This window comes from Taeniopygia guttata, chromosome 22 (assembly GCF_048771995.1).
Source record: "Taeniopygia guttata chromosome 22, bTaeGut7.mat, whole genome shotgun sequence".
Lineage (NCBI taxonomy): Eukaryota > Metazoa > Chordata > Aves > Passeriformes > Estrildidae > Taeniopygia > Taeniopygia guttata.
In genome coordinates, this window is record NC_133047.1 from 2,997,249 (window position 1) to 3,009,857 (window position 12,609).

The 12,609-nt window shown below is 41.3% G+C and overlaps 1 protein-coding gene across 2 annotated transcripts in view; it reads left to right on the forward strand.

Moving 5' to 3' along the window:
* Nucleotide 1: 1 nt before the first annotated feature.
* PPP2R2A (protein phosphatase 2 regulatory subunit Balpha) overlaps nt 2–12,609 on the forward strand; it is a 31,982-nt gene continuing 19,374 nt past the window's right edge. The window contains exons 1-2 of one of the 2 annotated variants that reach the window (XM_030289675.4): nt 2–206; nt 2,654–2,728. In XM_030289675.4, the coding sequence (XP_030145535.1) occupies nt 200–206; nt 2,654–2,728 (82 nt within the window). In that variant the 5' untranslated portion in view covers nt 2–199. Of the gene's footprint in view, nt 207–1,904; nt 2,029–2,653; nt 2,729–12,609 lie in introns of those variants that run through there. The other variant, XM_030289674.4, reaches the window with a different exon arrangement.

Sequence of the window (12,609 nt, forward strand, 5' to 3'; positions counted from 1 at the left end):
CCGGCGCCATTTTGGACGCTGATCGCCGGGGGGGCCGGAGCGGGGCCGCCCCAGCCCCGCCGCGGCCGCCGCCGCCTCCTCCTCCTCCTCCTCCATCCGCCGCCATCGCCGCCCGCCGCCGCCGCCCGCCCCGCGCTGCCCGCCCCGCCCGCGCCGCCCGCTCCGCCCGACCCGCCGCGGCCGCTATCGCCAGCACAACATGGCAGGTAAGGGCAGCCTGCCCCCCTGCCCCGGCATGGCTCGGGGGGCTCTCCCCGGGCCGCCTCTCCTATTCCGACTCGCTTGCGCCTTGCTGCTTATGGCGTGTTTCTTTTTATTTTTTTCTTTTTTTTAAAAAAATTCTCTCCCGTGGGAATTCGTGCTTTGCTCCCACCTACCCCTCCTTCCCTCCGTTCTCCGGGAAAAAAAAAAAATGGAAGAAGCAAGGTGGAGCGGGGAGTGGTGTGTTTTGGAGTTGAGCTTGCAGGCAGGGTGGGTCTGCTGCCTTTTCGTAGAATCATGGAATGATTTGGGTGGGAAGGGACCTTAAAACCTGTCCAGTTCCACACCCTGGCATGGGCAGGGACACCTTCTGCTAGCCCAGGTTGCTCTGAGCCTCGTCCAGCCTGGCCTTAGACAATTCCAGGGATCCAGGGACAGCCACAGCTGCTCTGGGTAACCTGTGCCAGGGCCTCCCCACCCTCAGAGGGAAGAATTACTTCGCAATATCCCAGCTCAACCTACTCTTTCAGTTTGAACCCATTCCCCCTTGTCCTGTCACCACATGCTCTGGTAAAGAGTTTCCCCCTTGAGGCTTTAGGGTCGGTGCTTGTAGTTATTTTTCTCTGCCGTGTACAGAGAGGTTCCAGGTGCAGGCGGTGTCCAGGTTGCAGTCGCACCCTTCTGTAGGGAGCAGCCTCTGAGCATCTGCAAATGCCACTGAAATTTGGCACAGGGCGTAATTAAACAGCACAGGTCTCCCCGTGTTTTCTTTCCCATTCCTTCCTCTGCTTACTCCCCATTTCCCATCCCCAAGTGCTGTTGGTAGGCTTGGGAATGTGTGTGCAGAAAGGATCTCTTCCCTCTTACTTTTCCTTGCAATTTCTTCATTTGGAAATGTATTCATCCCCCTCCTCTGCACGTGAATTGTCTTTTCAATGCTTTGCATGTGGAGGAGCAGAGCATGGGAGGCTTTGTGAGGCATGTGCTTTGCCTTTCCCCCCTACACCATATGCACATGCTCCACCCTCCTCTTGCCGTTTTAGTCGTGGGGGGAAAAAAGTGCCAACTTGGTTCAAGTGAATTGTATGGAAAAGAGCTCGAAGAAGCAGGAGCAGTGATTCTCTCCGAGCTGTTCCTTTAAGTGCTGCTATGGTGCTAGCCGCTAAATGACAAATGAAGAAGTTGAAGAGAAGAAAATGGGTTGTAGGATTTTGGGGGAATGATGGGGGGAGGGAAGGCATTTTGCCATCTCCTGCATAGATGGGTTCTGTTGCTTGCCTTCACCTCCTCAGGTTGTGCGTCTTGGATGTCTGTAATCCTTCAGGGAAGAATTTAAAGCAAGCAAAAAATGCAAACTGTACTTTTTATTCCAGGACTTCTCATTCTGAGGTGCTTCATCTTTTCTGGAAAGATTATTTTCAGGCTTCTGATTTCCTTCTCTTTGAGTTTTTTTGCTACCCTTGACTTGGGAAGAGTCTCCTCCTGTATTCTTTGTTATCTCCAAAGCCCTACCAGAGCTCGGGATTAATGTGTAAATGCCATCTGTTGCTCAGCCGGTTTGAGTTGTGTGGAGGAAAAGTTCCATTTTGACAGTGGCTTTTGGGAAAAAAAAAAAAAAAAAAAAAAAAAAAAACAACCAACCAAGGCAAGCCCATTTCTGGCTCTTCCTGTATGTCCTCAGCCCTGCAGTGATTTGCTCAAAATGAAATGCAAAAGAAATGGGTGGTGATTTTTGGTGTGTGTTTTTGTGGCACGGTTCAAATGAATCACTGCCTTCAGCCGAGGCAGTAATGTTCCTGAAGTTTTCTCTCCGATCCGTTTTCTATGGTAGTAGAATTTGTCCCCCTCTCCGATTGCTTGTTTGCTTTTCTGCTCGGATTTGCTGCTTTTTTTTTTTTTTTTTTAAGGCTGATAATTGCTTTCATTACTTCTGCGAAGAGACTCTAAAATTGTGGTAAAATTCTTTTTCTTTAGCCTTGAGTGCTTAAGGTCGGTGCAGTAGGTTTGTGAAAGGAGGAAATGAATTGTGTGCTTGGTTTGTATTGGATGGGAGATTGAAATTTTCTAAAAAAGCACAGCTCTGATAGTTGATATTTAAGCTGTTTGTGTGTGTGTGTTTAGGGGGGTTCTGACTGCTCAAGTAGGAAAAAGCTTTGTGTGAAACACACTTGAATTTTAAATTCGTAGTTGATGGTGCTTAGTCCAGCGAGCTTTGAGTGAGTAAAGCTTTTACACTGGTTGTGCTTCCCTGTTTTTGACAAACACTGCATTGAAGGCTGACAAAAACAATATCCAAAGGAAAAAGGTGGGGAGGGTGGTGTGTGATTGTGCCTCAGCACTGCTGAGGAAGTGGGCGTGCACAGGCTCTGAAATGTGCAATCTGGAACCATTGTGTGCTGGTGCTGCTGCTCTTGGGGGGGCTCGTTTTTATTGAATTGTTTTCATTTTTCAGGAGCTGGAGGAGGAAATGACATTCAGTGGTGTTTTTCTCAGGTGAAAGGCGCTGTAGATGATGATGTAGCAGAAGGTAAGAGTAATACTTGTTACTGTTTTCTAACTTTTTAACCATTCCTTAGGTAGGGAGATGTGAATGCAGTCAGTAAAATATTCCAGTGCTGGTAAGTGCTTGTTGAGCAAAGCAAATGGACATTTCATATGTATTCCCATATCCAGATTCAGGTTTAAACTGTGATTTGAAAGTACCATTCAGCACTCTTGTAAAAAAGTTCAGGCTTCCTAACTTATTTTTGCTGGAATTGTTTTCTAAGATTCCTAAGATTTTTCTGATTTTTTTGCTTTTGACTTTTGTTTTTTCTTAATCTACAAAATGGGGAATGTGATACTTAAATTCCACAAGGAGGTGTTGTTAGAATTAATATTTGTACTCTTTGAAGATCTAAGTACTGTACAAAGGAATTGTCCCAACATTTCTAGCTCCTATTAACAAGAGGCAGAAGAAATCTGCATATTTGTGCATGCCTACTTAGTATATAAGGAGCAGGTTTGGGTTTGAAATAATGTTGGAAATTCTCTGAAACTTTTCCAAGCTGCCAGTGACAAGTGTCATGTTACACTAAGATGGCTGCCTCTGAATTTCTGAATTTCAAACTGTACTGTTTGGGCTTTTTTCCCTTGGATTTCGGATCACTGGAGGAATGGTGCTTTTTTCTGTGCTGGAGAGCAAAATCTCTTCCGTGATCATTCTCAAGGAGAGGTCCCCTGACTTCTGAATTTCTTTGGCCATAAAGTCCTGTTTGCAACAAAGCAGCTTTTAAGATCATGAGTTAAAAGTTTTCTTTTGCAAGTAGTTGGCCTTGTCACTTATGTATTTCCTAGTTTTTTTCTTTTTCTTGCATATATTGAATGCTCTGACATAGAAGTGAGATTAATGTTATATTTAGAAAAGCAGTAACTACAGTTTCCATTATTTCTCTGCTTGACATGTGGTTCAGATTTGCTTCCAAAGGCCAAAAGAAAAGATTGGTATAAACAAAACTGAGTTGTTTTTATTTATTAGCTGCAGCGTGTGGCAAACGATGCACTGAGGCTTCTGTTGTTTGCAAGTTGAAATATGTTTTTTGGAAATGAGAAAGCTGTACAGTTTCAAGTTTATTTTTCAATTCTTCAGGAAGTAGATTTTAAAGCTTGAACTCAAAGTGCTGTTAAATGTGGTATATTTTTTTTCCCTGACAGATTTAAAATTTTGTAACCTTTGTTTTATTTATGTATCGTACTAAATCCTTAATAAATACAAGTATTGAAGAAGTTGTGGTTCTGGTGAAGTTGTGGTGCTTGCAAATAATTCTTCATTAAAATAGACATTGATATGCTTCTAGTAGTAACTAACTTATATATAGGTATAGAAAAGTAGTCTTTACAGGGATCTGGAAATGCAGAAGTGAGGAAATAGGAAGGAAGGACAGGCTGAGCTGTTTTAAGTGTTGCACTTGGTGTTATGAAAGGTGCCTTGCCAGCCTTGTGCCTCCTGCCAGGCTGGGAGCTGCACTGAGCATTGCTGGAATCCCGGGGTGGACTTCTGGGAAGCCTTTGAGGGAATTCACCAGCTTCAGTTTCAGCAAGCCAGGCAGCTTGGTTCCTAAAGCATTGTAAGAATCTCCATTTTTTGGGTTATAGGCAGTGTAGCCTTCTGATTCTGTGACCCAAAGAGTGAAAAGAAATTTTCTTTCATTGTCAGCTATACCTGACTTAGAATGAATCTTGAGGTCCAAAGTGTATTATAGTGCAAGATGGTGTGAAACTGAACTGCCTAAGGAGAGATCCCAAGTATATTGATGTTATACTTGGTTGTAATTAGTGTGTTGAACTGAAATTCTCTCCTATTCCCATGTATTTGGCTCCCACAGTCCGTGCTGGAAGTTGGTAAAAGCAGTTGTTTATATTGATTTGTTGTACATCATAATGTCTCATAGTAATTCTGTTGGAAGCGTTATGTATCAGGATGGTTGCATTTGTCCATTTCCTGGTGATATTTCTGGCTTTAAGGTTCTTATAAGTGACCTGGAGCCTTGTGTGGCTCTTGCACCAACTGGAGCAGCAGCTTCTGGTCTTTTGGAATACCCAGTGACAAATTGACAGTGGGTCCAAGTGCAGTCTGAGGACCCTTTTAATTCCCTGCCTTTCCTTCTGCTTTCTTGGGGCAGGCAAACTGTGAAAGCTCAAGGAGATCTTACTGTCTCAAGCTTTAATGACTCTTTAACCACTCTGATCTGCCAGAGAGCAGCTCTGGACTCCAGTCATGCCTGTGGTGAGCACAGTACCAATTTGTGTACTGGAGTACAAGGCTGTGAAGATCTGATTTTTGAATGGCTGCAGAGTTCAAAATCTAAACAGCAGTTTGTTGTGGAATGCTGAAATTCACTGAAAACAAATGTGAAAGAATTGGGAGTTTTACTTTGTGTTTTCCTCCTGTTGGTAACTTAGTGTTGCAATATTTACATTGGAAAGTGGTCTTGAACTAAGGTAAAGCAGTGGTAACTAGGAAAACCACATCATTTAATTGCATTAATCAATGGGATACAAACCCAGTGGTCTTCCTGCAGTGTTTTTTTCTATAAAACAGGACCATGGAGAATAACATTTTGGACAGTAACACTTTTTATACAGTAATAGTTGTAACAACTTTAAAAAGCCTGTCAAGAGTGCTATTATGTACCTCCCAGCATATTTAAGGTCAAATGTGACCTCCAGTCTTCCCACCACGTGTATAACCTGTAATTCTTGAGATACTTGGACTATGCTACCTGGTTGTTACAAAGTCGATATTTGGTGGCTGAAACATGAACTCTGATATGCAGTTTTTAATTTTCTGGCTTTCCAACCACGGTGTGATGGATGGATGTGACATGTAAGGAGAAGGGAGGGAAATTGTGTCACTAAAGCTTGGGGAAAGATGGCACTGAACTTGTATGTGGGGCCTGCCTGGGTCACTGCTGTGGCAAAGCTTTTCTACTGAAAATGTGAACGTGAGGAGCAGAAGTAGCCTCTCTTCCATTGGTATGTATGGAATTTACCCTTGCTTGTAAGTTGTGGCCTGGCCGTGTCAGATCGCAGTTAAGCATAGAAATCAGGGTATAAATTGAAATCTCAGTGTCAGCTTCGTTATAAATCAGGACCTTAATTTTAATTGATGGCAGAAGTTTGCCTTCTAGTGATTTATCAGTCTGTTATATGAAGGCAAAGGTTGTTGTAGTTTGTGCTTCCCCTCTTTCTAAAGTAGCTTTCCTCCCTACTTAGTTTCATATTTTCATAGTTTCATAGACAGGTCTTCTGGGGTGGAAAATAGAGTGCTTGTTTTTGGTAAGTTCAGTGATTAGGTTATCAAAAGTGTCTGTAATGCAGTTTTCTTTCTTTTGTGCCATCATAGTTTCGCTACAAGTGAGACTTAATTGTCCAGAAATACTCTTAGTTTTGTTAGTGGAAGTTTCCTTTATGGGAATGATTATAGAAAAAGATGACAAAGATTTTCAGCAGCAGTTTTGTTGGTTATACTCTTTTTGCTGTTCTTTAGAATGTGGCATAATAGCAACTGCAGTTGGGAGCAGCTAAGAGTTGTGAGTTTAAACTGCCTCTAAAAACTACACACTGGCTTAATGGAGTGAGTTTGTACTTCAGAACAAATTTAGTCAATTTGTTTAAGTGCTCAGCAGAAGGAGAAGAGTCAAGCAGCTCTATCTCAATGTTCTTTCAGGTGTAATTCAAAGGTATGTAAAAGTTGGGATAGTCCAAGTCCAGTGCTGGGAGCCAGGAATTTATATCATAAGCTTTAACCCTGAGAGATTACTGCTCATCTTGGACAAGTTGTTTAATTGTTTTATGCCCATATTGTCTCTGAAAGAAGCATCTGAATATCTGCTATAGTTGATAATTACTGACTTTATTTATGCTTAATAATATAATGCTTAACCATTCTGTGATGCTTTGTTAATTACCTGTGATTTGCTTCATGTGACCTCTTAGAGCCAAACATGGCTGTCTCTGTTTTAGACTGAAAATGATGAGCAGATAAAATTCTGTCCTCAGCTTGTGTGTGGTAAAAGTTTGAAACAAAATCGGCCATTTCCCCAGTTCAGGAATGCTTTCTGTGGTTCTAGGTTTGTTATGTCTGTCAAATGTCGTTTGATACTTATTTTTGACAGGTTTCAGTATTGCTAAGCAGCAATGGGGACTGATGTTGTTTCATCAAAGGTAGTTTGTCTTGAATGCATGAAAAGTGTTATTTCTGAGTAAAGAGAAGTGAAGACAGGAATAAGGATGTCTATAAAACAGTTGTTTACCACAAGCTGGGTTTTTTGGTTGTTTTGGTTTGGGTTTGTGGGGTTTTTTTTAATGAGGATTGATGGAATTGGAGAGGAGAAAAAACTCTCAGAGAATAAGAGTGACTGTGAAGTTGCAGTAATATTGCTGAGGAAAGATTGGAATATAGTTGTGGGAGGGAAGCTAATTTGGGCTTTTGACGACTGTGATTATGTTCTCTATGCTCATGAGGTAACATCATTTACAAGGAGCAAGAACTAGTAATAGGTAGTTTGAAGTATGCTGTAGATGGCAAAAAAAAGACCCAAGGTTTTAGTCCTGTTCAGTATTCCTGAGTCTGCTTCTGTATTTGAGCTCTTCAGCTCAAATACAGAATGTCTGTATCCAGAGAGAGAAATAGGCTACTGTGTTCTAGGAGCTGCTCTGGATGGACTAGAGTGTGCATTTAAAGTGTGCAGGCCCCCAAAACAAAGAGCATTTAGCAGACAGATAAATAGGCAGTGGCTGTTCAGCTCCCCAGAAGTAATTCAGTCCTCTTTCTTGTTTGGAAGCAGGGGCACTTCAGCTTGTCAGTCAGGGATTTTTCTGTCCTTTCTGTGAGGCATTGCTGTTCTTGGAATCTCTGTCTTAAATTAAAAATCAGTTCTAAAAATGGCTTTTGTGTTGGAAATGCACTGCTAGAATGATCAAGCCATCAGACTCCACAGCACACATGAGTGCAAGCTAGGCTATCAGCAGCAGTCTAGATGGATTACAGCTCTGAATCAGCTTTGTGAAACTTTTTAGCTTTTCATTTTATAGGGGCTACCTAAATGCTTCTCATTTGGCTATTTCTACTGTAGGAATGGAGTCCTGTGGTAGCTGTAGCTTCACAGAATGTATTTTTAAAGAGCTAAAATGAAGACTGAAGTTCCCAGTGGATGCAGAGCTGAAGGAAGACTTAAAAGCTGGGTGTTCCAAGCTGTACTGTCTGGGCTTTTTCCCCGCCTTCTTTCTGTTCTCCCTCACTTGCCTATTTAGGCCACAGCTGCATGTTTGGCAGCATTTCTCCTTAAAGAGGTACTCCTTCACACTCTGCTGGCATGGCTGTTCACCTAAGGGGACAGGGAACTTGCTGGGGAAGCTGATCCAGCTGAAAATTGGTAAAATCGTGGTTTGTCACTGAATTATTTTTTGGCTGAATTGAAGCCTGATGTGATTCTCAGAGCTCTCTTCATGTGCTTATGCCAGTGTGGAGAGTGATCAAGTGGCTCAGAGGAACAGGAGGAACTGTGGAAGAAGATTGGTCTCTTTGTAGGACTTCACAAAAAGGCAGTGCAAGACCCTGATTGATCTCTGAGTGCTGTGCTACTGTGAAGAGTAACATCAGGTGCTAAAAAGGACTTTAAACTTTTGCTGTTCAAGATCTGTACTTTGAATATGTGCTATCTGCAGGCCAGCAATAAAATCACTGTTACAGGATCAGAATTATTTTGTGGTGGATTTTTTTATAGTATGTGTGGAGTGGGTTTTCTGCTGTGTCCACACAAGTAGTCTGTGGAAATGGGATTTGTTCAGTGATGTTTCAAGCTCTATTAGTAAAATGAGCTTGTTAATATCAGTACAGTTAGTTTCTTTGAAGTTGTTGTAGGAAATAATACCAGTTGAATGGGAGGTGGGTTATTACTGATTGCTTTATTGTAAAGCACTTAAAAAGGATAATCTGACAAATGATAATCTTCTCTTGTTGTGTCTTATCAGTCTTAATATGATTTGAAAAATTGATCCCTTCTTTGGGGTTTCATTGTCACCTAAATTGATGTATTGTCTTGCATTAAATGCTGCAGAATTAGTCTGCCTTTGTTTTAGCTGCTGTTAAAGTGTGTATGCAATTAAATCTGCTCTGTGTGTGCCTCATGGAGCAAAAACATCAATTACTGATGGTACCGAGTTAAGGCTGCAGTTTGTCCTTTCATCTGTAGGAAACACTGTGCTCCCACGATGATTTCATTATATAAGATGTTTTAATTACTGCCTTAAGGGTATTTTTCAGGCCTTTTTTCCTGTTTTCAGTGTTCTGTAGTATGCAGCACCATAACTGTGTACAGTATTTTTAGTATGGAGTGAAAAGTTTAGCAACACAAATCAGTGTTCAGTAATCACATGAAACTGAGGTTTGCACTCAAAGAAGTTATTTAAAGGAGTAAAAAGCCTTGGCTTAGGTTGGTGTTTAGGTTGTGAATGTGAGTGGTTACCCTGTTCCAATGAAAATGAAAGCAGATAAATACAGGAAGTATTTATTAATCCAAACCAATTTGGAGTAATCTCTTTCAAGAAGCAGTGGTCAAAATAATAATGCAGGGACAGTTTTCTAGGCTTTAAACTTGAGTGGAGCACGTATAATTATAGCTTTGTTATATTGCCACAGGTCAGTTATGCGCTTGCAGCATGCACCAGCTAAATGCTGCTTTTGTAAGGTCAGTGTGTCAGTAAACTGGAAATAGATGGGACATTGCCTGCTTCTTTGAAAATGGGGAAAGCATAAAAAGGAGTCTTAAGGGGTGAAATATTGATACCTCATGTGTGTGCACTTTATTAATAATTGTACGTAGCAGGATTTCCTGAAATGAATATTGTGTTGCTCGTTGTCCGGCTTCCCACACAGGCCTGCTGTGGGACACTGCTCTGGGCAGCAGGCAGTGTCCATGAGGGTGCTCTTACCTGGGTATTTAGTGACTGGCAGGTTTTGGGTTGTTGATTTCCCTTTGAAATTAAGTACCACTATCACACTCTGCTACTCTGAGCTGATATTACTGAAAACAATTATTTGAGGCTTCTCTGCACTACTGTAATCCAGTGAGAGAAACAGAAGTGGCTGGAAGCTTCTCTCTTTTCTCTCCTAACTTATCACTCTTTGGTTAAGCACTGGAGGAGAAGCCATTAATTTTGTCAGCCATTCTTTATCAAAATGTATTTTCCTCTCAGTGATCTACAAGTGATAGCACCATGAAGGGAACGAACATATTTAGGTCACATGCGAAGCCCCTGAGGCAGCTCTGTTTGCATCTAATTTTGGAAGAAAATTTTAGGGTCAGGAAAAAGTGGGTTTAAAGGAGTTGTATTGTAAGAAAGATTGATTTTCCCAAATATATAGAAGGTGTTTTGTGTGGAAATGTTTCCCTTTGCGTTTTCAGTTGCAGTTCTTAAATTAATGCTCTTGGAATAATGAGAGCTCTAAACATACACAGTTAGCACTCTGGTTTTGAGAACCTGAGAAAAGATAATTGCATGAATTCAGGAGCAGTTAAGGTAATTGAGACTTTGTATTATAGTTGCTTATTTAAAATATGTTAAATACAGTGTAATTTCTAATATATTCTTATTTGTTGATTGCCAGTAGCTGTATGTTCCCTTTTTTTTAATGACCATAAAACATATTTCGGTGACCATTCTTCGATATGGTCTTTTTAAAAGCAGTTACTTTAGTTGTCATTTGTGCTATTGTTAAATTATGATTTGAGAAGTCATGAACTATGTTTGTGTATAGTGCTTATAAATGTAATCTCAAGGTCTTGATTTATTTTCAGATAACTTGAAAGTGAATTGGTCTGGTGGACAAGAACTGCATACTGAAATAAAGCTTTGGCTTTCATAAAGATACAATGACTCTCAAAGACACTTGTTTGAGAGTTCTTGGGCTGTTTTCCAGTGGAATTGCCTAACAAACCCCTGATTTTTCTGGTACTGCTCTTGGTGCATTGAGTAGGAAATAATATATAGAAATATTGGAGATAATAAAGAAAACTTGGATTATTTTTTAATAATTACCCAATTTGGCTCGTTTTGAAGTGTGACCTTGGTGTGGGAAGAGGAATTAGAATTCCAAGTACAGCCCAGCCCGCATTTAGGTTTGTTGTCACTTGTTTGTTGGTCCTTCCTGGTGCCTGTGCCTGTCACTGCCTTGAGCCAGGTGATCCCTGAGCTCCAGGGAATCACCTGGGGAAACCAACCCAAATGAAAATTACATCTCTTGGATTCCTTTTGGGTTAATTTTACTCCTCATCAGCTTCTCCAGACTTAATTTATCCAACTTTTAGCAAATGCTTGTGGTAGGATAGGTGGCAGTTCTACATCAATGGGATGAGAAGTGAAAGGATGGATTGCTTCTCCTGGAGAGTTGATAATGGTTCTGAGGCAACATGGGAAACTGTGGAATTGGGAACAATGCAGCCTCCTCAGCCTTCTCATGTTCACAGTTGATCCCTGCTTGCTTATAGTTTGCCTTTCACATGAAAATTCTACTTTCAGTGCACTGAGATTTGTATTTGAGGACATTTCTTCTCACAGATTAGTAGACTATATCTATAATTTTAAGAGGTATTATAAATATGCCTGGAGTTGTCAAGATTCCATGTGTTAGGAATCTCCAAGTCCAGGCCAGAAATTAGAATTGGCTTCTGTTTAATAATGATTTTTTTAAAGAAGCTGAGGCATGTATGCTTGGGCCAGAATAGAAACACAGGAAAACGCTTGCCAAGTTGGGGGGCGGGGGAAGAAAAGGCAGCTGGGCAAAGGAAGATTGTTCTTTAAGGTTCCTGGTGCCTCTGAAGATGCATTAGGCGTTAAAAGGAGCTGAGAGCTGAATGAGTGACCAGAGTGAGGGAGGTGATCAGAAATTTTGAGTTTCCAGTCACTTCACAGAGCTGCCTATTTATCTCTGCTGTATTTATCTCAACTTCAGTTGTACTTGTGACCTTCACAGGCCCTCTGCTCCCCGGCAGGCTGCCTGAAATTCAGCTGGAGAGTGGCCTTCCTCCTGCCCTCCCTCCCTGCCTGTCTGCTGGGCAAGAGGAATTGCTGATTTCATTTATTTTGCTTAGAAGGAGGCACTTCATGCATTGTCGGAGCCACAACAGCCTCCTGCATTCTACACACCAAGATTAAAAGCATCCGAATGTTTGGCCTGAGCTTTGCACCTGAAATAAATCCTTTGGTCAAAGAATGTGTTAGAAGAGTCTGAAACAGCAGGGTAGTTTTGAGGAGTTGGTTTTTTAAATCTATAACAGGAATGCACACTAAGTCAGGGTTCTAATTTTGAAAGGCATTGCTGAAGTACGATATTTTTCTGTGATAATATTATTACTAAATTTTAACCTGCAGTGTGTGTTCTGGATTGGCTTCAGGAAAAAGAGAAAATGAAGCTATTGCAGAGCTCTGTCTGTAGCTTTCTCAGTGACAAGAAAGGCATTGCCTGAAGGCCTCTTTTCTCTATGTGCAGAACAATGGCCCAGTATGTTATTTCCAAATATATTGTTATTTGTAAACAGACCAGCAGCTCCTGGCTGCACTGTGCTGTGCAGCCTATTGAAATTCTGGCTGTGATTCCAGCTGAGATTTTTCCATAAATAGCTCTGTACTACTTGGGAATACAAACAAACCCTGAAAAGATCTGAAGTAAGGTCTGCTGATGGACTGTTTAGCCTGTTATTAGTGTGTACTTCAGGGCAGATATTACCGTGGATGTGAGGAATTTTTCTATAGGGTTATGTAGGGGCTGTCAGCAGGAATTAAAAAGTAAATAATTACCAATCAAATTAGATCCAGGGACTCACAAATCACCTGTCTTGAACATAGGAGGAAAAAGGATAATAAAAA